We start from the raw sequence: 25,888 nt of genomic DNA on the forward strand, positions 1-25,888 counted from the left end.
AGCTATCCTAATCAACATCGTTTCCTTGCAGAAAGGAGGGACAAAGAATAAAAGGAACCTAGTCTGAGCATGACTGGAATCCCCTCTCCAGTGCCAGCTGCCATTTGATAAATTGAGATTGGATTTGAGTTATACCACTAATTTCCTTGAATTACTGCGTTTTTTGAAGGATTGCTTTGAAACATATTCTATCTGTAGGTCAACGTATATCTTAAATCAGACTTCCTTCTTATATTAAGGTCAGTTATTATGCTACCCAACTCAGATTATTCTAAGTACTATCTGGCTCTGCTGTGGAAGCTATTGAGTAACAGGATTACCTTGCTTATAACCAAAAGCATACTGTGCGCATTGAGGTAACATCACTCAGTCGCTGTTTGGCATTCTTAGATGGTTCCCATCCCGGAGGTCAGTTAGTCCAGGAGCATAAGCATTTTTGAATTGGAATATCATTTCTAAAGAAATATACTGCAAGAAACGCTTTGGTTGTACAAGTGAGATAATCGTCGTGTAAACGATATTGGGATGAAAGAATTACGAATGTCGATCTTCAATTTAGTCATTCATCTAAGATTCCCACAGCAGATAAATTTCAGGTGAAGAAAACTTTCTACAAGTTAACTTCGTCGAACAGAAGACGTGGAATGATACTAGCAGGTTGTCATGCAGAAGATATGCCAATTGTCGACGATGAAAAGTACAAAACTGGTATGCAGTGCTAGTGTGTGTCAAATACGGATTTCAAACAAACTTGTAGCCAACCAAATGTTGTCTGGAAGTACACAATTAGAGCTAAGTTTCAGGCACTCGCTTTTCAGGAACCATAAGTAATCGGTAGAGGAAGTTTGGTTTAAAGCGCTGAGTCTCTCAACGCAAACTGTACATTTGAAAAGGAAAGGCCCCAAAATAAGATGCCTGAGAGCCTCCTAGACGTTCCTTCTCTCCTAGCCTTAATGGCAACCGCCGTAATAGTGCTCTATACACACTGATGTCGTGGGAGAAGCCGTCACAGAACGCTCAGAGTAGGGATGTGTTGAGTTGAGAACTAACTGGCTGATGTTACGGGCTATGCCCGGTTGATAGCTATACCATTATCCCTACTTAAATGCAGCCAAGAAACAAGTGCACGACTTGTTGTTACGTATCCTTTTGGGCGTTCAGCTCAACGGGGTAGCACCTCTATTATTAATATGTGCTGGAGGCTGGTGTGCGGCTGCCACTGCAACCGTGTAGGCAGGGTATGACCCTTCACAGCTGACTAGTCGGGCGGGGAAGCAGCTCGTCAACTGATATGATACGATATCATACTTTCGGCTGTTTCCTAACTAACTTGTTCTGCGGATATTCAAAAGGCCATAAAGAACCCGAAGACTCGACGGATGTCCCTAAAACCCGGAAAGTCAGGTTGTTTATGCCGAGAACGACAGCTGATATACAAGCCCACTGACAACATGTCCGAAGTGAGCCTCACAGGTAAGAACTCCAAAGAAGCTACATTCATCAATTCTTGTCAAGCCAACGACAACGACTGGCACAAATGCAGAATTACATGAAGATATGTCTTCAGGAGCCTTGGCGGTTGCCATTCTCAGAGATGCTCAACTTTAACCATAACCACAGAGAAGTGCTCAAAATTGCACGGACTCGATCATTTCTTTGACCACTGTCTTGTAATTGAGGTTGTGTAAATGTAACCAGTATAAAGTGAATCCGTTCAAAGTTTTGCACATAAGGTATGACGCCAATTAATCCAGTGAGGTGACAACCAGTACTTGCACATTTTTATTAGGCGGGGGACCTCTGTGATCCTAAGTCTTAGATCTTGAAGACTTTTTCACCTTTTTCTAGGCTGTAACATGTTATCGGCTTCTGAAATCTGTACCTATCAGAATAACAGGCGACAGGCATAACTTAAGGTTACCGACATCGGGCAAGTAACACAGTGTAACATTTGTGCTCGTCAACAACCTATCCTTCTGAAATCTAGCGTTTACCTGGCTGAACACAAAGAAGGAAATGTAAGGAGGCTGCAAAAAGCAAAGTCGAGCTGCGGCTAGGCAATCTCTCGAGTTACTAAGCCCTACAGGTGATATTATGAAGGCTTCGTTATTTTGTATGGGTAAGCAAGTATAATGGACAGATCTTTGTCCAGGTTTCTGAAAAGCTCAGACAAGACGTCAGAGATTTTGAGCAGCTGCTTGATGATACGACTAAGTTTTGGTGCTCTCATGATGGGGATGGTACAATTTCAAATGTTCTGACCGCAGAGAGAGTATGGAAGGAATTTTCCATCTGAGAATGTAAAAGATAGTCGTGGAAGCGGGATGAGCAGGCTTGGTACTCAGTGCTCACCGAAGTATATTTCTTGGTGAATACCAACTGCCTCATCGCTGGTGTTTTCTATCGCGTGGCTTAGAGTGCAGCCGATACTAATCATTGCAAAAGAAGCCCTTGTAAGCTCCAGCCGAGATGATGTGAAACGGCACATACACCCTGGCAGATCAATGCCCAGGGGTTAGAGCATGGAGGGTTGCGCTTTAGCACCAACCTCGCGCGTTTATGTATCGCTAGGAAAGGAAAAGTCATTGAATATTATGCACTAGGTCATGTACCAATCTGAAAATAGCAGTAGTTGCATTCGGAAGCAACAGTAGTGAGCGAGAAATCGGATCGGGAGTTCGTCTGGCGGAACTAAAAGGTAGCCTCCAGTGGTTCCCAAACACATAAGTAGCCGTCATGCGCTGCCGGCAGATTTACAGGGGGTCACGAGCGTCGGATAAAACTGTTTCCGGCACCTCAAGGTAACCTACACTGGATAGAAATCAAACAGCTTTGTGTCATTTGCGTTAAAGTCAACCTGTTCCGAGGTTTGATACGAAGCAACCACCGGGTCGACAAGGCTTGGCTAGTCACTTCAGTAGGAAGAAGAGTGTGATCAGCAAGAGAAAAGAACACTGGCTCGGCATGCTTGGTCTCACCCTGAATAGGATTCATGGCTCGGTTTGATGCTTCTCCGACGCGTGAGGTGCTTGGCTGGGCTGTGTCTGTGTCAAAGATCTCCAGAGCCGTTTACCACACGGTCTTCAAGGTCGACTGAACATTGCGTCATGATCCAGAAAATATCACAAAACAAAAGGCGGTGGCCACAAGAAGCGTTGTGTGGCCAAGAAACGTTGTTACGGGAATTTGTCTACTCATCCCTTGAAAGTCAAAGCGTTATGTTGATGCCGCGCGGGAAGGGAGGAATCCATGGCTGCTGGCCACCCACAACGCCGATGGCGGTGATGAGAGGCTGGAAACATGAGTGAACTGTGTGGGACGGCCCCGCTTGGAGTGCTTATGAGCAGGATTTCGCGAAGGGTTGGAGACAGGGAAAGTTCAGGCGAGGTCGTATCAACCACACACGTGCTCCGTCTGACCTTCCATTTGAAGCTCCTGACGCGCTGCCAGCTCAATAGAAAAAAAGACTTTTCACGGCATTTAGCAAATAGAATTCCAGGACCCCTCTTTACCTGACTCTTGGCTGTCGGAAGAGAAGCAAATCCCGCGCCATTTGACTGTATTTGTAAAGCTGCTGGGACGGCAAAACTTTCCCTTTGCTTTGAAAACTCGTCTGATCCTTCCATCATCTCGCTTAATCTTTGCCAGAAAATCCCTCGCGTATCCTTGTCTCTCAAAAAGATTATTGTCAATTTTGGGCTCATCTTGCTGTTCATCTCGCGTCCACCTTCCCCTCCCTCGAGCTCAGCTACTTCATGTTGCTTATGATCAACACCTGAAGCTGCCTGAGATCAATTCTTGCACCGCCAAGCCTGCATCATGTGCTGTTCGTTGGTTACTGAGGCTGATCTAGATTACTATTCAGTGGGTCTTCACTCCACACACACAGAATAATGCCTGCTTGTTGTGCTTGTTTAAGCTTGTCAAGATGCTGGCTGTCTCCGTTCCTCGACAGGCGAGCTTATCAGATCGCATCAAAGATTATCATCCAGTCAATACAGTCCTCGTTAAAAGTGGCAGTGCTGAATCAGTCCGGCTCCTTGACCATCAGGTTAGAAAGTGGAGAGCTACGTCTCTTCCGGATGAGGACATAATGCTGTATAGCCAGTCAAGCTTGCAGGAGCGGACTCGGAGAAAGCTGCCTTCTGCAGAAGTGCAGAAGTATTCATATTCCTTGGCCGCCGCCTAATCGGCACGTCTTGCTCGACCTCGACAACACTTTCTCTTTTTCATCTGGCCACACATGTTCATGATGGCTTACAATTATCTGAAGCCCGATCCCCCACATCCGGACTCCCGTCCACGGGCGGTCAGCGATGCCGACACTATCGCCGCTGACGGGACCAATCCCTTTTTGACCCCATCTGGCACGACAGCTGTGCCCAGCGCGGCTCCAAGCTTCGTTCTAGAGGACCCAGACATTGCCTTGCACCCAGACCCTGGTACGGAGAGTGACTTCCGCGTCGATAGCAATCCGTTTGCCTTTTCGCCTGGTCAGCTCAACAAATTGCTTAATCCCAAGTCTCTTTCGGCATTTAGAGCACTTGGAGGTCTGCAAGGCATCGCACGAGGCATCCAAACTGATGTACGCAGTGGCCTTGGCGTGGATGAAACGGTAGTTACCTCGACAGTCACCTTCAACGAAGCCGTACACAGCTCGGCCACTCTCAACCCCAAAACAGCACTAGAATTACATCCGTCCTCACCATCGTCACCGTTCGCCGATCGTACTCGTGTATATGGTCGAAATGTCCTGCCTCCAAAGAAGGGCAAGTCAATCTGGAGGCTCATGTACATTGAGCTCAGTGAAAAAGTCATCATTCTATTAACCGTGGCTGGAATTATTTCCTTGGCGCTCGGCTTATACGAGACACTTGGAGTTGAAAGACCTGCCGATGCGCCTGCATCCGTTGATTGGTAAAGTTTACTCTTATTCTGTGAAATCAAGATTCCAGAACTAACCCAAGAATTATTAGGGTCGAGGGAGTGGCGATTCTTGCTGCTGTCATCATCGTCGTTATCGTCGGATCGCACAACAACTGGCAAAAAGAGAAGGCATTCGTGCGCTTGAACACCAAGAAAGATGATCGCCAGGTCAAGGTCATTCGATCTGGTAGATCTGTCATGATCAATGTCAATGAAATCCTTGTTGGAGAGGTTCTTCATCTTGAACCGGGCGACATGGTTCCTGCAGATGGAATCCTGATCGAGGGACAAGACGTAAAGTGCGACGAATCCTCAGCGACCGGAGAATCCGATGTGTTGAAGAAAACCGCCGGAGATCAGGTTATGAAGCTACTTGACTCAAAGCACGTCAATCTGGACGATCTTGACCCGTTTATTATTTCGGGCTCAAAGGTCCTTGAGGGTAAGTCATCATAGGTATAACTTGGAATGATTTGGGCTGACGAAGTTCAGGTATGGGAACCTATGTTTGCACCTCTGTCGGAGTGCATAGCAGCTTTGGCAAAATCATGATGTCTGTGCGTTACGACGTGGAGGCCACTCCTCTGCAAAAGAAGCTTGAGGGTCTGGCGGTTGCTATCGCTAAACTTGGTGGTGGTGCATCCGCCCTGATGTTTTTCATTCTTCTTTTCCGTTTCCTTGCCACTCTTCCCAATGATTTCCGCCCCCCAGCTGACAAGGCTTCGACATTTATGGATCTTCTTGTTGTTGCTATTGCTATTATTGCAGTCGCGGTGCCTGAGGGATTGCCACTAGCCGTGACACTGGCTCTGGCATTTGCAACCACCAAGCTGTTGAAGGAAAATAACCTCGTCCGTGTGCTTCGTGCCTGTGAGACCATGGGAAATGCAACAACAATCTGCTCCGACAAAACCGGTACATTGGTTAGTATTGTAACCCTTTCTATTTTTTCATATGTTGACAAGCAATTAGACAACAAACAAAATGACTGTTGTGGCTGGAACTTTTTCAGCAACCAAGTTCACCGCTCTTCCTCAGGCGCAAGACGAGAAACTTTCTGACAGAACTGTTCCCGTTACCAACTGGGCAGCAACTATTCCAAAGGCCGCCAAGGAACTTATTGTACAGTCTGTCGCAGTTAACTCTACAGCTTTTGAAGGTCAAGAGGACGGCCAATCAACATTCATTGGGTCTAAGACGGAGACTGCACTTCTTTCTCTTGCCAAAGACTACCTTGGCTTGCAATCACTCTCAGAGGCTCGCGCCAACGAACAAGTTGTGCAGATGTTACCATTTGATTCAAGCAGGAAATGCATGGCGGCAGTTATCAAACTACGGAACTCGAGCAATGGATATCGGCTTTTGGTTAAGGGTGCTTCTGAAATTTTGCTTGGCTACTGTTCGTCGCAGGCCAACCTAGAAACACTGAGCGAGGAGACACTGGATTCTACCCAGCGATCAGATTTACAAACCACCATTGACCATTATGCCAGCCGATCACTCAGAACGATTGGACTAGTGTACAAGGACTATCCTCAATGGCCCCCAGCTGGTATGCCCATGGAAGATGGTCATGTGAAGTTGGAGTCGCTTCTAGCTGTATCTGATTTGGTATTCCTCGGAATCGTCGGCATTCAAGATCCAGTTCGACCGGGTGTACCTGAAGCCGTTCGAAAGGCCAAGCATGCAGGAGTTACTGTCCGTATGGTCACCGGCGACAACATAATCACAGCAAAAGCGATTGCGACTGAATGTGGCATCTACACAGGTGACGATGGCGTTATCATGGAAGGTCCGGCTTTCCGCAAGCTCGGTGAAGGAGACATGAACGCGATACTTCCCAGGCTCCAGGTACTAGCCCGCTCATCCCCAGAGGACAAACGGATCCTCGTTACGAGGCTGAAGGCTCTTGGAGAGACGGTTGCTGTCACTGGAGACGGTACCAATGACGCCCCTGCTTTGAAGGCTGCAGATGTGGGCTTCTCGATGGGCATTTCTGGAACGGAAGTTGCTAAAGAGGCGTCGGCTATCGTCTTGATGGATGATAACTTCACCTCGATCGTGACAGCTTTGAAGTGGGGTCGTGCAGTCAATGATGCCGTTCAAAAGTTTCTGCAGGTATGCTGCTCAAATTTTCGATTTTGCTTCGCCTAAAGGATGAGCGTTGTTGCATGTCCGTATTTGATGAGAAGTGTGGCTAATTTTCTTGTCTAATACAGTTCCAAATAACGGTCAATATTACTGCTGTCCTACTGGCCTTTGTCACCGCTATGTATGACGATCATATGGAGCCAGTATTGAAAGCTGTGCAATTGCTCTGGGTTAACCTCATCATGGATACTTTTGCTGCGCTTGCACTGGCGACTGATCCACCAACCGAGAAGATCCTCGATCGACCACCTCAACCAAAGAGCGCTCCTCTTATCACCATCAATGTGAGTACCATATACATTTGTGCCTGGGAGCCAAGCTGATAGGATGCCCTCAGATGTGGAAAATAATAATTGGACAAGCGATCTTCCAGCTTGTCATTACAATCACTCTGTATTTTGCCGGCCCTGAGATACTCAAGTACGACAGGAACAACGAGGATGAGATGCTTCAGCTTGACACTATTATTTTCAACACCTTTGTTTGGATGCAAATTTTCAACGAATTCAACAACCGCCGGTTGGACAACAAGTTCAACGTACTAGAAGGTGTTCATCGTAACCAGTTTTTTATTTTCATCAATCTCTTGATGGTCGGCCTTCAAGTCGCTATTATATTCATCGGTGGCCGCGTCTTCGATATCAAGGAGGGAGGTCTTAATGGAGGCCAGTGGGCTGTTTGCATCATTGTGGCCTTTATGTCTCTTCCCTGGGGAGTTCTTGTGCGCATTTTTCCTGATGCTTGGTTCGAGATAATTGCGCTTTTTGTTGGTAAGCCTTTCGTTATTGTCTACAGGCTTTTGGGGCAGGTCTTCTCCGCAATTGGAAGTTTGTTTAAGAGGAAACAAACGACGAAGGACACAGCAAGTGATGACATCCCTGCTACTATTGTTGTTGCTCCACCAGAGGAAAAAGGGCAATAAGAGGATGACAGTGGAAAATCGGAGAAATCTCAGAAAAAGGAGAGGAATTCCGGAACAGCCTTGGATTCGTTAGTGTGTTTTCCAAGCTTTGGCAATGAAAACCTTCAAGAGGGTGGTGAATAAGGAGCATATATACCAGGGGAGCAAAATCCGAGTTTATAATGTTCAGTATCTACTTTTATAGTTATATTGGTGCGGGGGTAAGTAAAGTTTGTTTAATATTGTAGAGTCAACTGTATTGGACCATAGTTCGAGTTGTGAATGAAATTGTTTAAGTAGCTAACCAAACAGCTATTGCCATTATTAGTGTAAAAATGGTAGATTTTTGAAATTTTCTTTAAGGATCTCCAGTAGTCAAGAATTAAACTACTTCCTTTGGGTGAGGCCGCGAGCCAAGAGGGTTAAGCAATGCTGGGTACAACGGGCCACAATGCTAAAGATTCGCCAACCTTACCAGACCCAAGAAATCGAAGTAGAATTTCTGAAATTCCAAAACCTGAGAGCCACACGGTGAAAGAAATAAGCTTCCATCTTGGAGGGAACCTGGCCTTGCTTAACCAGCTTGTTCAAATCCCTGTTAATTGAAGAGTAATGTATTATATCCGTTCCTTGAGTTTCTTGAGTTCCATGGTTTGACTTTGATCCTCAATGCTCGCCGAGGGATGGTGTTGAACGACACTAACACTGAAAGAAGTGCAAACACTTTGATCTTGCACTACGCCTGTATAAGAACGAATCGTATTGTCTGCTATCGCTGCTTTACTAATTGTGTTAAATGTACATTATGGCTCGCTGTTCCTTGCGGAAACGCAATTATGGATTGATGTTTATGTTCGAATCATCACTTGAGGAGATTGACAAGAAAAACCTACACCATTATCTATACTAAAATATGACTCATCTATTTATTCATAAACAATGTCAAAGACCTGTCGACACAAGAGGCGGTATGCTGTTTTAAGCAACCAGATACAATGGCTGAAACACCCCTTCTGTGTTGGTTATTGACTAAAATGACTGTACTTATGGGTGACAGGGAGCAGGCAATGTAAATATTCTACTTTGATTTTTCTGCAAGGATATAAGGGTATCAAAGGATGGAGAAGTTTTCTTAAACGCCTATTATCATTCCGGTTCTTGCCTTACGTGAAGTTGAAATCTTATCTCAAGCTTCCTTAGATTCGCAGAGGGGGTGAGACGCCAACTAAGACAGGTACAGTGCTTGTCGATACTACTTGGAAATATGTATTATAATTATCGTGGACACCGCTACGGAGTATTTAGGTCATTGTGCCGCTTTCATATTTAAACCCTAGATAATAGAACGCTTGGAAGTCCCTCCTCAGAACGAGCTAGACATTGCTTGAACTATCATTAATAACTCCATTTTTACTTCGAAAGCTGATAATCGTGCCTGACACCTGTGTATTTTGTTTTGTGTCCTTGAGTTGCTGCTGGGTACCGGACCTTGTTGCTGTGCCCGACCACTTCCCCCAACGCCGCGAAAGTGCATTGAGAAGTGGGCGTAGTGCTGGTAAAGAAATAACAATGATTTGGGTCGCAATTTCCACTGATCCAACCAGATCTGTTGGGAGTTAGGCTATTGGAAACCTACGTCATCGAAAAGTTCAACACTTACACGTCGAGTAGTCCCAAATGGATTGCACTGTTAGGGCAAAGCGTGCAGCGCTTGTAAGCACCGTACCTATGCCAAGAAGAAAAATGCATAGCAGAGCTTTTTTATCTTTTGGTTGAAGAACTTTCATTTTTAATATTCCAAATGGCAACGCAAAGACTGGCAGAAGGTTTCTTGTTAGTGTTTATGTTTTTCTTGTATAGTCCTATACTTACCTAATAACTCTGAGCTGATGCTGACGGACCAGTTGATATACATAGGCTCGGCACTATTGGCTAAAGCGCACTCAGAATAATCGTCTGCCCTAAAAAACGAAAGAAAACAAAAAGTGTTAGATGTGTGAGACTGAGGGGTATTTCAAGGACAAGCTTACCAGTTTGAAGATATGTCAGGGCCACACCAGAACATATCCACGAAAACGGTTACAAGAAATGCACAAATAGTATACGCGGTGACAAGCTTTAAGGCGATCCGCAGTTTCTTTTCACTTTGAGGGAAAAGCTCATTATAAAAAGCCAATAGACTGAATCTCGGAAAGTAAAAGCCGGTGTCGAAAACAACTGAACTCGCGAATCTCCACTACCAATTCATTAGCAAAGAGTCAGATAGGTTAGAGTCTAACAAACCTACCTTTGCGAAGCCTGCGTCGTAATAGAAATCGATGAAGGCGCTTTTACCTATAGAAGCCGCATAGGTATCCCCAACAACAAGTGTAAGGTAAAAGAGGAGAGCGATCAAGAGGAATATTTCGGATAACCAGAACGACCATACTCTGTTCCACGTGCGTACTGCTAGTCGAGCAAACACAACTATAAAGCAGACAGCAAGTAGAATCCACTCCCCAATCTAGAAGTCTTTAGTAATTATGAAGCGATGATGTAAATCCTTAACCCACAAGAAACTCTGTACTGTCAATGCTCATATCGCCCAGTAAATGGATGTATTAGCATTATAGGAAGGCCGTTTCAGATGAGGTGCCAGGATTTGGAAGTCAAAGCCAAGTGAACGCTGAACCGGTAAAATTCAGCAATAAGGATCGTAATTTAGGCCTCTTTTGGATATACCAAGAGGGCCCATAGAACGGCTGAATAGGTTAAGGTTGAAATCTGGTTGTTTGAAAACCATCTTCAATATGACGAGGGAAGAGGGTAACGAATAAGTAGAAGTATCAGGATAATGAAAGGCGAGGTTTTAGCGTCAGTTTCCAAAGGAGGACCTAGAACAGTGTTTATCAGCAGGCTAATGTTTCTAGCGGGGAGTGGCCCCCTCCGCATTTGTCAAAGATGGCAGGCTAAGCTTTTGGTCGCTTGATTTTGATATATACTCGCCATTAGGAACGCCCGATCGAGAACAATCATACATTTCCGGAAGCTTTGTAACATAGAATTGCTAGCTGTGGGAGTGAAGAATGCTGTAAATCTAGAACAGCTGGGACCAGCAGTTAGGGTCGTGGCTAACACTAAAACCACCTCGCCGGATCCGTCACAATTTGAGTCATCGTTTTGTACCGCAACCGGCGATTCCAGCGGAGATGTGCTCCGCCGTCTTAAAAAAAAAAAGTACTATACTGAGAATCGACCGGTCTTGCGTTTGTACTATTGGCCACTCCGCTGCGGAGATCTGCGCCTCATAGAGGGCAGATCGGTAATTTCCATGGGATGCAAATGACACCGAAGATTTTGGTTTGAGGGAACCGAGTTAGCCTCATCTGAAATGGGCATTTCATCAGATCTCCACAAGGCAAATGCTTCATCGCCTTTTGAACGACCCTGGCGAACTACCAGAGCCCGACAAATGACAATTTTAAAAATCGATCAGATTAATGATCAGATTATCATTACTACATTGAAGCTTTCCCCAACCCTCTGATATTACACTAAGGTGAATTGTACTTGAAGTACTCCCCTGTCGCGGTGTCATGAGTAAGGTTTGTCTGTAAGACCTGGCCGTTTTTCAGACTACCACTCTCAGCAACACCTCCAACGGCTGTGGTTCCATTTTGTCGATGCAGCTTGTTTTCCCCAGCAAAAACGGTGAAGTTAGCAAGCGAGATTTCGTGACCTTGTTTGATCCTAGTAGTAGGGATACCGAAAAATGAAGCATTGACAGCGTTGTAGTCTATGCTAAGCTCGTAATACCCCCTGTAGTATAGGTCTTGCCACTGAAGCTCGCGATTGGCTCCTGTAAGCCAGGCCGAACCAGCATTGGCAACTGCCAGCGTAGTATTCTGGCCGACCGGGCAAGGAGAGCTGACTGCAGAACCGGCGAACTCAACACCAACGGAGCCAGAGCCAGTATTTTGGTCATACTCATGCTCGCCAAGCCAAACGAGGTCCGATACCCATGATGCGTGTGAGTCGCCAGCAAGGAAGATATTGTTACTGATGTTTTGCTCGTACAGAACCTGGAAGGTACGATTACGGTTTGCTTGATAGCCGTCCCATTGATCAACGTTGAAGGGATTTTCGGGGCCAAAGGACAGACTCTCGTTCATTCTGCTGAAAATGATTTGGTTGCCGATCACGCGCCATGCCGCCCCTCTGGTGGAACTGTCGCGGAGAGTTTTGTAAAACCACGATTCCTGACGGGGTCCCATCAGTGAGCGACTGGCGTCGTTTGAGATAGCATTAATGTAGTTGTTGTTCCAGTAGACATCCGTAATCTAGATGAGGGTAGGAAAATGTGTCAGATAGCTCTAAGCATATTAGAAGAACGTTATAGCCTTACCGCCCGGTCATACTGACGTGTGTCAAGCATGATAAGATCGAAGAGGTTGCCAAAGCTAAAGTCTCTCCAAATCCGAAGGTTGTCGTCCATGTCCACTTGCCGAATTGGCACTTGAGATGGTCAGTAAATGCTATTGCTCCAATGAGTAGGGGAGAAATACTCCACTCAAAGTAAGCCCGGACTGCGTTCATCTTGCGTTGGTCTACAGAGACACCTCCATCCATGATGAAAGACTCCTCGGTGTTATTAAGTTCGGAGGCGCCATCACGCCAGGTGTTATCAGAAACCTCTGCGTACTGTTAGCAAAAGAATAATTAGGGATGAGACTAAAAGTCCTGACCATGGTCATCCCACACCGGAATCCAGGCGAACATTTGATGGCTGGCAATCAAATCCAGGTCGGTTCTGTAAGTTGCCAGACGCTTGCGGTAGTCGTAAAGTCTTGTCAAAGTCAACAGTGATCCATATGGATATCTGTATCAAAAGCTTACGTGTAAATCTGGCGATCAGGGAGGGGAATACGATCCAGCGAATTTCCCCAGCCATACTCACCATTACCATACTCGTAGATATAGTCACCAAGATGAACGACATAGTCGACCGAATCTTTGCGCACGGGGTTGCCATACGCATTGAAGAAGCCGAACGCTGCAAAATATTAGTACTAAAACAAAGACTAGTCATGATGTATTGTAGAGCACATAGACGTACGGAAGTTGCTGCACGAGTACACAGCGATCCTAACTGGCGAGTCGACTTGGGCATCTTTCGATGGAATAGTCTTTGTGCGGCCGATAGGAGACGTATTGTTTGAATTACAAATGGCAAATTGATAGTCTGTGGTCTGTCAGAACGGCGTATTGATAAAGAGTCAGGTAGCGAACTTACAATAAACTGTATAGGGAGCAAGCTTTTTTGCCTCGACCTTCACAGTAAAGTCTACATCTGAACTGGTGTAAGCCGTACCGGAGTCTACGACATCTTCTAGCTTTTCGCTCGTGCTGATTTTCCAATCAACGCAGACTGGAGAATCGCTCTTCTTAACGTAGTCCTCGGTGCTGTGGTCGTAGAGCGGAACATAGCCGGAGACGGTCAGGTTACTTTTGTCGTTGTCCATAGTGGGAGCCGCACGTGTCCATAGGATGACGCTATCATCATATGGGTCACCGGATGCTACTCCATGGGTGAAATTGAGCTTGGCGGGATCCCAGTGAGCGTTGGCATGGGTGCGCTTAGCCACCTTTCGAATAGAGATACCTAGCGAGGCGTGGTGTTTGGACGGCGACAAGTAGTTCAAATTGCCTGTGAAGGCGGCAGATGCCGTTGCGGCAAAGGCCAGAACGCCGACAACGGACTGAAGCATGACTGCCAAGTTTCGCAGGTCCTAAGCAAAAGGGAAAGCGACGGAAACTGCTATCAGTTTCAAAGCTGGACGATGGACATTGCCCATGTTCGTTTACACACATTTATATGAACGAACTCCCAGGTACGGAGGCCAAATCTTGACCAGGATGACCTTTCGGAGATTCCATAGCCTGTCACTAAAAATGGATACCCTACACTCTGCAATCGATGCGACGAAAAAACTCAAGCTCGTGGGTAATCATATGGTCCGTGATTGGGCAATTGAATTGACAGAAGGAAAGACCTTCATGGTGTTTTTGGCTTATGACGACAACTTTCAAGGATTATAGCAGTAGCGGCAAAATTTAACCCCTCACCTTGTTGTCGGCAGTGGTTTGGGAGGTTAACTGTTCACCAGGCACGGAGGTTGAACCTTTGTAGCACAAGAGGGAGCCGCAGTCGCTAAGTAGTTTTAAACTGATTTTCTGCACGTGCCACAGGCCACATTGGTTATTGGGCGGCCTTGGCGAGGTGGAGAACCCGTTCCGGTTCCTCGGCATCGATTATACAGCGGGTTTCCTTGAAGCCTCTCTGAATGTCTGACCAAGCCCGACATAATACAATCGTTAATTACCATAAAATGTCATGAATTGATAAGAGAATTATAGACCAAGGGCTATTTCTTATCAATTACGTACTTATAAGTTTCCTGAGCTATCTGTGACTGGACTCTTACATTGCCATCTCCTCTTGCAGACGCCTTAGTTCCTCTTCTATTTCTGCGTCTTCCAAGCCATCTTGATGTGGCGCGGTGACGTGAGATGGCTCATACATCCATGAATTGTCGCTGGCAATGACCTTTGTGTCCTTACCTTCGCACGTTACACTTTTTTGCGCACCTCCCTGAAAGTTTTCCATACTAACTTTACAGGTAGCCCAAGAATTTCTATACTCAAGCCAATCAGCCTCATACATTCCAATATCGCTTTTTCTTTCCCAGTCACCAGCAAAAAAGTTCACCTCGTTAAATTCTTTCCCAATCTTTTCATCCGAAAGAAGCTTGAATATTTTCATGGCGCTTTCTTTGTCCAAGAGAGGGCGTGCCATATTGTCTATATAGGGGGGGTCGTCCAGACTGAGGCCCATCCATCCTTCGGACCATTTGAAAGATTCCCGTTGTCGGCGAGCCTCGCTTTCGAGCTCTAGATAGAGCTTCAAGTGAGTTAGATTGGGGAAATTTTGAGCAATGGTCTTCAGTTCTTGCACTGGCCAAGCGCCATCACGGTTGAGGTCGATGGACAGGGTTTCCAGATTCGGGGCTATGTTGCTTAGAGTTATGAGCTGTTCTGGTGTAAAAACCTTGCGCCGCTCATATGAGGTTTCGGGTTGCCGCCTCTCGAGGCTTTTAAGAGACTGCCCGTGGTGGCGAATGACATCGATCACGGATTGGCTTTCGCAATTACAGCTAGAAACCCATGATAAGTCCTTCAAGGTGTTCCCAGGCAGAGCAAGAATGAAATCTCGCGCCCAATGACCCCGAATAACCAACGATTTGAGCGACTTGAGAAGTGGAGGAAGTCGGATGGTGACAAGTCCTGCACCTCTGATGGTTCGCAAACCCAGCTCCTGGATGTGAGAGAAGTCCATTGCCTCGATCCAGAGGTCAAGATTTGATTTATGCTTTTGGTGGTCTGGAAGTTCTTTCCATTCGTAATACTTTGTTGCCCTATTAGACCTGTACCAGTCATGAAATTCTGTAATCCATCGTGGCATAATGAGACTGTAGAAAGATGAAGCCTTGGGCGGTTGAACCTTCATCCATTCACGGTCTTCGAAATCATATCCATCTAGATGAAGAATCTCCAGCTTGGATGGGTAGTGAGAGCCTCTGGGGAATTCAAATGGAAAGTTATATCGATCTGGCTGATCTGTACATCCCAGGAAAGTGACGCGGAGTTTAAGACTCTTTAAACTGCTGCAATTGACGAGGACATCGTGAACTTGTTGCATCGTATGCAGGGGTAGCTGCGGCTGCTCGGCCCTAAACCTGATTGATTCGGCTCCAGATACAAGAGTCTCTATATGAACTGGACACTCGTAGGTCCATGTTGGAGTCATACTGGTGGCAAGCGAATTCATCTGGAGCTTGCAGGTAATGGTAGTGTGAAAATGGCTTCAAAGGGCCACAGTGATATTTAAAAACTCAGTTGTATGATTGTAAGAATTAGGTATGAGGCATGCTTTTAGTTCAATGTGCACAGGAAAAAGTAAGAAAAGTACCTAGGTAGTCTGGCAAGTGCAGCGTAGGGAGATTACAGGGCTTTTATCGAACGATCTGCTGATTTTGAATCCAGGCACCAGCCATTAATTAGTAGATGCCTACAGCATAATGGGTGGGTTCCACAGTACCGCACATCGCAAACGTAGCCGCTGACGAATGTCTCGTTCTTGGCTGAGTGCTCCAAGCTGACTGTGAAGCACACCCGCTACGTATAATTACTGCGGCTGGATGTGTATTGATATTTTAACGGCGTGGGTCAAGCCAATATGCAATATTTTTTTCTTCATAGCAGTACAGCCATAGCTGCTGGGTTACTAACTGACATCACTTGTCTCACACTTTGGAATAAGCTTAACGTTTGCCGGCCTACTAATAACTCCAGAAATGATTAAACAATGCAACCCAGGTTTGAGCTCAGGTTGGTTCCAGACGGGCCGGTTGTGTACGATCTCAGAGTATGATTTGACCTGTTTGGCGGGATAGCTGGAGTGAAAGAACCAAATCGCGTGGTTTGAAAAGAACAAAAAAAAACAAAAAAAAAAAACATAAAAATTGGTATGGTGAGCGTTGGAACTTAAATGTTGCATATGGACACTTTGAGCTATTCTACAAGCTGTTGGCAGAACATATCGACCCGAGCGACGAGACAAATCACGCAGCAAAATAAAAACTTTCATCATTTTCCTCAGAATTATAAACGTCGCTACTAACGCCCGGGACAAACTTCAATTTACCGTTGCCCTAAGAGATAAAAATGCGCAGTACCGCTGGACTTAAATGTATCGCATCCAGGCGCAACGGACGTAATAAGGATTTTGTAACCTTTATGAAACTCGACAGCCTCTGGTATTTGGAGCGGGAGCTTTTATCTTCTCGATGAATTTATTAGGCCCTAGACCTGGGTTGCATGGAAAACGAAAGCACAGTTGGGTCAGTACACTGTTTGCTCAGTCTCTTATCAAGATGAAGCCTCAATGTCTCAATGTTAAGGATTCAGAAATGATAGATACTATATGGGGATCTCATGCTTGATTACGATCAAGTTTCCGATGCTTACACAACGCCCGCTCGCCTACTAGAGAGTAACAAAGAACCTCTTTAAGACCATCTTACTTCACCTAACAAGCCCTGTATATATTTCTTCGTCAGAAAAGTCAACCGCATTGTTGACTTACATGTGAAAAAAAAAAAAAAAAAGGCTACAGCGGATTTTTCCCCAACTGAAAAGCAGACAAGACTATCTTGAAAAACATTATATTGCTGCTAACTTCGCTTGCGACTGGCCCAGATAAGATAGGTGAGCTGGAAATCACCTGGCTTGGTAACGCGCCATAGTGGAGTCTTCGATCTTTCAGCGAGAGCTGCAAGGAATCCTTCAGTTAACCCGCTCCTACTACGTAGTAGGCAGTACAGGTTCCCTTCAGAGGAGGAACGGCCACAGAGAACTTCCAATTTTCGAGAATTTGCGTTGAGACTATCCTCTTCGCGTTCCCTTTTTCTAACTTTCCTTCCATTCCAAGTTGCAATGTGTTGGCGCTTACACGAAAGTCGAAGGGAGTCAATTTGAAATATGCATTAATAATTCCAGCAACCGTTGAACTGCCGCGTCAAAATTAATTTCGAACTTCATTGAAATGTATAGTTTCTTCCTTTTACACTTTTATCTCTCTTAGACACAATATCAATGTTTAAGCCGAAATTGTAAGGCACTAACGTGAGGGTCAAGACATGCCCAAGCCGGGCCGGGCTGCATTAGTCCGACAAAAAAAGTCGCCTGTTGGATGGGCTCATCACGCTGTTTCCAATCGCAATTTACCAAAACCATCGGCCCTGAGAGTGACCTGATTAATATTCGACAATGAACCACTTAATTGAGCCAGCTCTTGCACATGTCGAAGACATTTTGAGCGTTGAGCAAATATCGGAAGATCTTTTTAAACTTTCCCTTACGAAATGTAACAGACTCCGCCTCTTCTCGGAAGCCATAGAGCGCTTAGAGTCTAGTAGGGAAGTGGCGAGCCTCGTTATGAGGAACCTTCAAAAATGGGCACCTGACGTTGCTAAAAAGTTCTCTCGGCGCACATCGGATGTCATCCTCAATACACCGTTTCGCTTAATTTGTTCAAGTTCGATTGGCGTCCCGCTCGATAACCAGTTTGTTATTAGACAGTACCTGGCCGTCAGCTACAGTTGGCACAGTCCCGAGTGGCCCGGAACCCCTCACTCGGCTCCAGAGCCTGGTGGGATCTGGCCTATAGGCAAGCGCTTTTCGCAAGCAATCCTTCAGCTTCGGGGGAGTCCACGCGAAGGGATTTGGATGGACCAGATTTGTATCAACCAGCGTGATGAAAGCGAAAAGCAGCGGTCAATCGCATTCATGGATATTGTCTACAAGACTTGCCGAAAACTGGTAGTTCTCCTGGAGGATGTCGAACTCACCGATGATGAGGCCTTGGTATGCGAAAAGTATGCCAAGATGAAAACACCACATGCTTTCGATCAGCAGCCTCAAAACGCCCGAGAAGCTGAGCTCCTAGTTTCATTATACGACAAAATAGCGGGAGCACGATGGTGGCAGCGAGCGTGGTGCTTCCACGAGTTTGTCGTCGGGGAGCCGTGGAGCATCAAGAGACATCACGCAGTGCACAATACTGTTTTTGTTCTTGGGTTGGGCGAGAAGGTTACTCTCACGATTGAGTGGATGGCTTTGCATGCTATCTTGATTAAGGTCACCGTGCAGCTTCAGCACCACACGTTACAAAGCAAGCACCTCGACCCTATCCTCTCCGGCTTCGAAAACCGAACATCTCCACTTCTCGACAGTTATGGTGGCGGGGAAGGGTCAACGAAGGCCAGCTTCATGGCGCGGTTCAATGCTGTGGCTGAAACGAACTGCTCAATGCCTGGAGACAGATTATGTGTTTGTATCAACCTCATTGGCCTGGGTCTCGCGTACTTTCGCACAGATGAACCATCCCCAGATGAAGTTTACTTCCTATCAGTGCTGTTAGCGCTAGCGGCAGGGGAGACGATACCGTTGTCATTCTCGAATATGCAGCCTTTGATGTTAGACGGAAGACAGTCATGGTTGGCTCGTTCCATCGGTTCAGCCGACACTACAATTGGCAAGTTCACTCTTGGAAGTATAAAAGGCCTGCATTCAGTTTCTTTTGACCGGATGGAAATTGATATGGTGTTTCTGGGCCATTCAATCGAGGGATGCACGGAAGCGGAATTGCTCAAGACATACGAAATATTTCCGAATGTTATTAAGAGCACGCCACCACCTCTCAAGGCAAACATGCCTCAAAGACCTCGATTTAGGCCAGATGAAGACTTGGATAAACCTCGTCGAAACTTCCTAGCGGCTGTTGTATCTGGCGGTCTATGCTTGGCGGAGCGCCTGTGGATCCAACTCCAACGTGAGGTGGTAGATTATAACTATAACACGGGGTATTTTGCAGATTTTACTGCTAATCAGGACCTTCGACCTCAAGCTGATCAATTCTTGCTGGCTCTTGGCAAAAAAAAGCCTTTGCCTCTTGCAGATGCACAGGGATTCACAATTGATGCAGCGCTAGCTTTCATTACTTGGATAACGGATCCACGATCCATTTACTGGATTTCATCTCTTGTTGCTCGCATTACGTGCACTCGAGATGGGGGGCAGGCTTTACTTACTGGGTTCATTCTAGCAGATGATTTTGCCAAGCTAGGTGCCGAGGTGGATATGCGAGTGGCAGTCCCTGCAGACCTGCTTGATGGCAACTGTGCTTGGACTAGGGCATGGTTCCTTGTGCCAGATTTTCAGGAGAAAAGAAGTGCTTGGAGGATCGTTGGAAAAGCCTTACTTCTTGGTGAACCTGATTCTCTAAAGGAAATACAAATGTCTGAGGCCTACGAAGAATTTGACGGTACACTAAAACTATGCAAAAAGCAGACAATTGTGGGTTAACTTTTGTACTGGTATCATCAAGCAGCCTTGTCAGATAGGCACTAATCAATATCAAGGCTTACCTAAGGTACGCTTGTGTCAGTCAAGGGCCATGTAGTAGAGATTGGAATATCATGCAGTAGGTCTTTCACCAACCGTGACTTGTTCCAATGGTATCGCCGAAAAGTCAACTTATAGACTATTAGTGAGATGCCAAGTTTCATCGGTATGCAACTGTATTTCCACTGATTTTTAGAGGGTGGCTTAACATATCTCGACAAGTAATCGTTATTTACTCCTTTGACCTTTGCCAGGTGACATCTCATGACCTGCGGTTTTCATCTTGAAATCCCTATTAGATACAACGTTACTACTACTTAAATCCTTATAGTATTTTATGTTAGTACCTAAGTACACTGTGTAGGGTTTATAACTGAGAAGTTATCAAGAAAAATATCGACTGCTAGAAAATAAAAGGTATATACCGATCTATTTCAAAGTCCATATCTCTTCAAATACTGACCAGATATTGCTCATTATCAGATGAAACTCACAATCGCAGAGTATAGTTAGCTAGTACCCCACATGTCATGCATCTAGTCTTTTTGGCAGTCAATAGGATAGGCTTGGCAGCTGTATGCCTCTTCACTTGGTCTCGTACATGGGATGTGATAACCTATGAACACGTCTTACAACGAGAAATAGCATTCATGTAGTTAGAACTAGTGTGCTTTACAGGCGCCCTGGATTGTGGATTGTTGTTACTAATGAAACAATCGACATGCTTCAACTTTGTAAACCACGTTTGAGATTGGTCATGAGGGATTCGGGTTATAATATTGGCATTCACACCTGTTTTGGTTGGGCCTGAATTTATCCAAATCTCTTGTTGCGTTCAAAGCTCTTCTTGAACTGCTTTCTCATCAAATAGGTAAGGTAAGTTACGACTGTGGGTACATAGCAACCAAATTCAAAACGCTATTGTATTTGGCCGGAGCCTTTATTTGTCGGAGAGATCACCTCTACACTTTCACAAAGTAATTCCTCTCAGCCGCAGCGCTAAGATATCCCTTCTTTTTCAATGTTTGGCTCGAAATAGCACCTCCGGATCTGTCCCTTGAGCCATTTAAGGACCGCCGTTAGACCTGTATTGGTATAGGAATCCCTTCTTCGACCTCGTTGCGATGTTCTCATCCCTGTCAGTCCACAGTTTGATAGAGACGAATAAATGACGAACGTAGCCATAGAGAGATTTGAATCAACCTTCAAATCCCGTCAAAAGTCCCTATACTCGCGCCATGCATCACAGGTCTCAAGCCACCAGGTGGCACCGGGAAGTATTCTACCAATAGAAAGAGCATGAGATTGTAAGCCCCGACCTGGAAACTAGCTCCACCCACCCAATGTCTCGCCGAGGTGACTGAATCTAGCGCCCTACATAGTAGGACTGCAGTGATGGCATTTTATTATGCTTAGTCTTGAGCTAATAGCTTTCTACGCCCAACTGGCTGGAGACAATGATTGCTGGCCCCGCACGTCATGCATATGATGTTGTTAGCCACACCTAATGAGATTCATGCGGCCCGCCCCTCGAGCCTTGGGCTCTAACAGACTCTCTTTCATTGCTATTAACCACCTCGGTCTACGTATAGCATACTAACATTATATCAAAAAGATTGAAAAAAACTTTCATTGAAGCTGTGGTAAGTTAAGTGTGTCAACGTGGGGAGAAAGTAATGATTAATTGGACTTGATTTAGGTAGGCCAAACGAGTGAATTTATTTGCCACCTAATGTTGGTAAAGCAGATTCTTGACCCATTTTAATTTACCAAACGAGTGTGTATTCCACTAACACATCCCTCAACAAGGAGTTCCTAGAGCAACACGCCACAGCTTAGAAAAGCAAAACGATTCCGTAAGACGAATCATACACAAAAATGTCAATCGCAATCCCGAAGTTCCATCAACCCTTAGTACTCGCAGACGCATCTGCAAGTGTTCCAACCCCAAACGCAGCCGCCCTGGATGACTGCAGTCATCGACTTCCATCCACGGCACTTGGAGTTGGCCTCGCCCATGCACTGGGTAAGACATCTTCTATTCTCATCCCAATCTGTCTTGCAACCTCCAGCTGCCTGCCAATTCTTCTGAGCCAGAACGGTGTTGTCTGCATCAGAGCCTTTCCACTGTGGATTCTTTTCGGTGCCTTGGATGACATCGGCAACATTGTCCTCGCCAGCGGGCAATGCCGTGGCCAAAGCAATGAACAAAGAGAGAGCAAGAGCTTTAACTTGCATTGTGGTTGGTTTTTGGGTGGTTTGGTTTGGGAGACGTAGAAGTTAACGTAGTTAATAGGGATTAGGCAGTGATGAAAGACTTGAAGCTTTGCTTGATGTAAATGCTTTGATGAACTGACAATAAACGGGTTGGGCATCGTCCTATTTATATTTTTTTGGGACTGACATCCACGGAAATGTTTTTTCTCTTCTGGCTGACAATGATTGACCCGGCGTATCAGGTGCATCTGGAAATATGCCTTCTTGCCTCACCGTCCCTGCACTGGAGAGGTACGAAGTCTTCACTCCTGGAACTTGTTTGCCACTGAGCAGTATAGCAAGTACTCGATACTATACTGTCTTTTTCTCTGAACCCTAGAAGTCCCAAAGAGGCAGGTGTTTAGATTGTTCAGTAGGTTGTTGATGAGACGGCACGATTCAACTCCGTGGCTAATGTGAGGGGAGGCTTATAAGTGGGCACTATATGTAAGCGGGCTGTAAGTCCATCCGATCAGCTCAATATGAATACGCCCTATTCATGACATCGATCTACTAAGACAGTAGATCATAGTCGGATAAATACTCCTTGGCAGGGATATAAGGCCCTAAGTACAACTCAAGCCAAGCCGCTTAATTTCAGCTCCGATTAAAGTCGGCACTATGTACCCCACCGTAGTACTCGGTAACCACTATTTCCTAAGCGAGCCAAGTTACGCTATAGACATTGCTAAGTGCAGATGAACTATCTGTAAGACCTGCAGCTTAATGAAACGCTGTGTGCAGATTTAACCCTATCCTTGTTCTAAGTATTGAAACTTGTGGGTTCATGATTGACATACCTGTTGGGTCCATTGTGGACCAAAATAACGCTACCTTACCCTGGGCAGCAATGAATCATACCGAATTAATAGTTAAAAGTTGAAAATTGTGCCCGATTTAGTGGTGTTCATGATGACCAAATCTGTGCGGCTGGTGTTTGCGAAGATATATCATCTAAAGGATTGATGCTTGAGTATTTTCTGGGCACTGCATGGATAGAAATTAAACTTAAGAAGCACATATATGGTACTGTAAATCACCAAAGCGACAATCAAGCGAATCAGGAATAATCCAGTTCAACATATAATAATATTTATCCGTCCTTAGGAATTAAGCTGTGATGAATGGACGGGCTGTTTGGATACTTGCTTAGGCGGCGGAGTGCGCCAGCACGCAGCATGTGGGGTTACAGTCAGTGCAAAAACAGACATAGCAATACTCTTTGTACAAGGATACCTCATGCGGCACCCTAATCTAATCAGTCATTCCAGGCGTGTAAAAATAATTAATACTTACGCATTGCTTAAGGGTCCATGGAAGACACATCGTCAAGATTTCGTTTATAATTGAAGAAGCCCACCAGGATAAAGTCAAGTTTTAACACTTTGGATGTTCTATGTAGCAGAAAATTAGAAGTAAAAGCTGCTATTTTCCAACGGCGAACCCTTCTTAAAACTGTTTAAACTTCCGAGCGAATTTCTCTCCCTCCAAAACATTTGGACTTTGCGTTTTGTGACCCCTAGTGATGTCATTACTGTTTCTTCTGTTGTTGTTCGCCACGTTGGTGTTTCTGGTGGCCGCAGTTGCTACAACTGCGGGAAGCTTTCCATCAGGTCCGACTGCCTGGATTTTTGACTCCGTAGCATTGACCTTTGCCTGGGCAAAACCTATCTGGCGGTTTTCTAAATCAAAAACAGCATACGCTGCAGAAAGCATCGGGGCTCCAAGTGATCCCACTGGGCTGTTTTCCAGAGTTTCGAGAGGCAGCGTACACATGGTATTTCCGTTAGCGTCCGTGATAGGTTTTCCATTCCTACTCAGGACGGGAACAAATATCATGGAAAGGGGGACCTCTATCTTTGCATTTTCAAAGCCCATAATAAACTTCGCGTCTGCATTGCTGTTGCATGGTACAGCGCTGGTTCCGTCCCTGAGTGCTGTAGCACCAATGGCCTTATCAACAGCCTTAAGCACGTCGGGAGGCATTGCCATGGCGGGATTTCCGGTATCAATGAGTGATGGTGGCAATTTCCGTGAGCTCAAAGAGACGGGCTTTGAGTTCCCACCACCCGAAAACTCAACTGACGTCCATGGAATGATAAAGTCGTCAGAATTTGCGACTTCTCGGCCTACCATCTTGACCATCGTCACTGGGCCTGCCATTTTGGCAGTGTCTACACCTCCAAAAACGATGCTGCCTTCGGGTGCTCCTATATCATTGCATTAGTTCAGAAAATCACACGAGTAATACATGGTGGTACCCTCAGTTCCATAGTTTTGGGGGCAAGAACGTACTGAAATCATTAAGAAAAATGCCCATGATGTTTGACTTTGTCATGCCGATGGCTTTGAGGTGTGCCGGGAAGTTGTCGTACGGCTTGGCATTGTCAGCAAGCACCGAGGCCTCTGATGTAGTTGGGCCTACACCCAAAATAGAGATGAGTGGCGAGGGTAAGGATCCATTGTTGGCAATGCCCATTTGGTTGACGGGGACTGCTACATTGCCGATTGTCACAGTCTCCCGCATGAAAGCTCCATTGACAGCCACACCATTCTGGTAAGTTGCGAAAAAGTTTCCTAATCCACTTTTGTTGAATGACTGGGACTTTTTGTCGTCAAAAGAGCCCGTTTGGCCGCGCTCCACATCACGCGCACATCGAGCGGCTCGATCGTTACAAAGCGGGCTTCCCGTCTGAGGGACCCAAAGATCACTACTCCCAGTGTCGAGTATGGCCGTTAAATTTTGAGGGGGCGTGCCAATTCCGAGCTGCATCGACGAAATGAATGTCTCTCCAGATTTTATTCGTTGCATAGGCGCCACGACGACATTGGGTATCTGACTAAGCGTCAAGCAAGCCAGGCAAGACAAGAGAATAACCAATTGGAAAAGCATCTTTACTGCTTTGATTTGGTGTTACATCGATTTCGGGATAAGCAAAGTGATACTGAAGTGAAATAGTTTAATGGTCACAGAATATATATATATATATATATATATACATACCTTTGGCTTCCAGCAGTCCCTGAATCGGACATAGCCGGCGTATGCGTCGGTCGTCGAAACCGGAGATGCATATATTCATAACCATACAGGCACTAGTATCAGGTTCTACAAGGTTTATCTTGCCAAGGAAGCAAAAATCAAGTCTCATAAGATTTTCCGGCAGTACTAACCGACGAGACAGAGTAACTGCTACAGCGATGGTTTCGGACAAGTAAATCCAACTGCAAGGTTTTCCGCCAATGGAGCACCGCGCAAACAACTTCAACGAGTCAGGTCCCGTTACCTTTACACATTGCATCGATGCTTATTTCATAGGGAAGAAGTAAAATCCGCCCAGCAGTAAATTTATATTCCAAGGACTAAATTATCGATGTTTACTACGTTACCAAAACTAACAGCTCCAAATCCCTCAAGTGATGTTGTGATGGAATGCCAATAGAATCAATAATTTTGCAGTTGAAGTTGCAGTGACTTGCCGCTTGTGTAGATAGTACGTGTCAAAAGTAAAAAAAGATTTTCCACGGAGATTCGAGTAAGTTTTCCAGCTGTGCCGCGTTGCCGCGCTGCCGCAGAAATTGTAGTTCGCCTCCTTACGGAAGGAATGCCTTTATACGATCCATGCTCGGCAGCTATGCTAACGTTTCCTG

The 25,888-nt window shown here is 45.6% G+C and overlaps 7 protein-coding genes across 7 annotated transcripts; 2 read left to right on the forward strand and 5 right to left on the reverse strand.

Moving 5' to 3' along the window:
- Positions 1-4,243: 4,243 nt before the first annotated feature.
- On the forward strand, positions 4,244-7,999 carry CTRU02_204862 (plasma membrane calcium-transporting atpase 2; the record flags this gene model as incomplete). The annotated part of the gene is made up of 6 exons (XM_036721339.2): positions 4,244-4,917; positions 4,977-5,368; positions 5,419-5,849; positions 5,899-7,044; positions 7,146-7,361; positions 7,415-7,999. 6 exons carry the CDS (start codon positions 4,244-4,246, stop codon positions 7,997-7,999), a joined length of 3,444 nt encoding a protein of 1,147 aa, XP_036587323.2.
- A 1,389-nt stretch (positions 8,000-9,388) lies between these two features.
- Positions 9,389-9,727, reverse strand: CTRU02_204863 (uncharacterized protein; the record flags this gene model as incomplete). The annotated part of the gene is made up of 2 exons (XM_036721340.1): positions 9,389-9,584; positions 9,639-9,727. 2 exons carry the CDS (start codon positions 9,725-9,727, stop codon positions 9,389-9,391), a joined length of 285 nt encoding a protein of 94 aa, XP_036587324.1.
- A 1,784-nt stretch (positions 9,728-11,511) lies between these two features.
- On the reverse strand, positions 11,512-13,725 carry CTRU02_204864 (alkaline phosphatase; the record flags this gene model as incomplete). The annotated part of the gene is made up of 7 exons (XM_036721341.1): positions 11,512-12,297; positions 12,363-12,472; positions 12,523-12,651; positions 12,703-12,803; positions 12,854-13,010; positions 13,074-13,199; positions 13,251-13,725. 7 exons carry the CDS (start codon positions 13,723-13,725, stop codon positions 11,512-11,514), a joined length of 1,884 nt encoding a protein of 627 aa, XP_036587325.1.
- A 713-nt stretch (positions 13,726-14,438) lies between these two features.
- CTRU02_204865 (uncharacterized protein) lies at positions 14,439-15,845 on the reverse strand (the record flags this gene model as incomplete). The annotated part of the gene is made up of 1 exon (XM_036721342.2): positions 14,439-15,845. The coding sequence occupies one exon, from the start codon at positions 15,843-15,845 to the stop codon at positions 14,439-14,441; it is 1,407 nt and encodes a 468-aa protein (XP_036587326.2).
- A 2,000-nt stretch (positions 15,846-17,845) lies between these two features.
- CTRU02_204866 (O-methyltransferase family 2) lies at positions 17,846-19,942 on the forward strand (the record flags this gene model as incomplete). The annotated part of the gene is made up of 1 exon (XM_036721343.1): positions 17,846-19,942. One exon carries the CDS (start codon positions 17,846-17,848, stop codon positions 19,940-19,942), a length of 2,097 nt encoding a protein of 698 aa, XP_036587327.1.
- Positions 19,943-21,892: 1,950 nt separating this feature from the next.
- CTRU02_204867 (uncharacterized protein) lies at positions 21,893-22,219 on the reverse strand (the record flags this gene model as incomplete). The annotated part of the gene is made up of 1 exon (XM_036721344.1): positions 21,893-22,219. One exon carries the CDS (start codon positions 22,217-22,219, stop codon positions 21,893-21,895), a length of 327 nt encoding a protein of 108 aa, XP_036587328.1.
- Positions 22,220-23,686: 1,467 nt separating this feature from the next.
- CTRU02_204868 (uncharacterized protein) lies at positions 23,687-25,049 on the reverse strand (the record flags this gene model as incomplete). The annotated part of the gene is made up of 2 exons (XM_036721345.1): positions 23,687-24,447; positions 24,533-25,049. The coding sequence occupies 2 exons, from the start codon at positions 25,047-25,049 to the stop codon at positions 23,687-23,689; spliced, it is 1,278 nt and encodes a 425-aa protein (XP_036587329.1).
- Between the last annotated feature and the right edge of the window lie 839 nt (positions 25,050-25,888).

The sequence above is a fragment of the Colletotrichum truncatum genome (genome assembly GCF_014235925.2).
Source record: "Colletotrichum truncatum strain CMES1059 chromosome Unknown Contig_0002, whole genome shotgun sequence".
Lineage (NCBI taxonomy): Eukaryota > Fungi > Ascomycota > Sordariomycetes > Glomerellales > Glomerellaceae > Colletotrichum > Colletotrichum truncatum.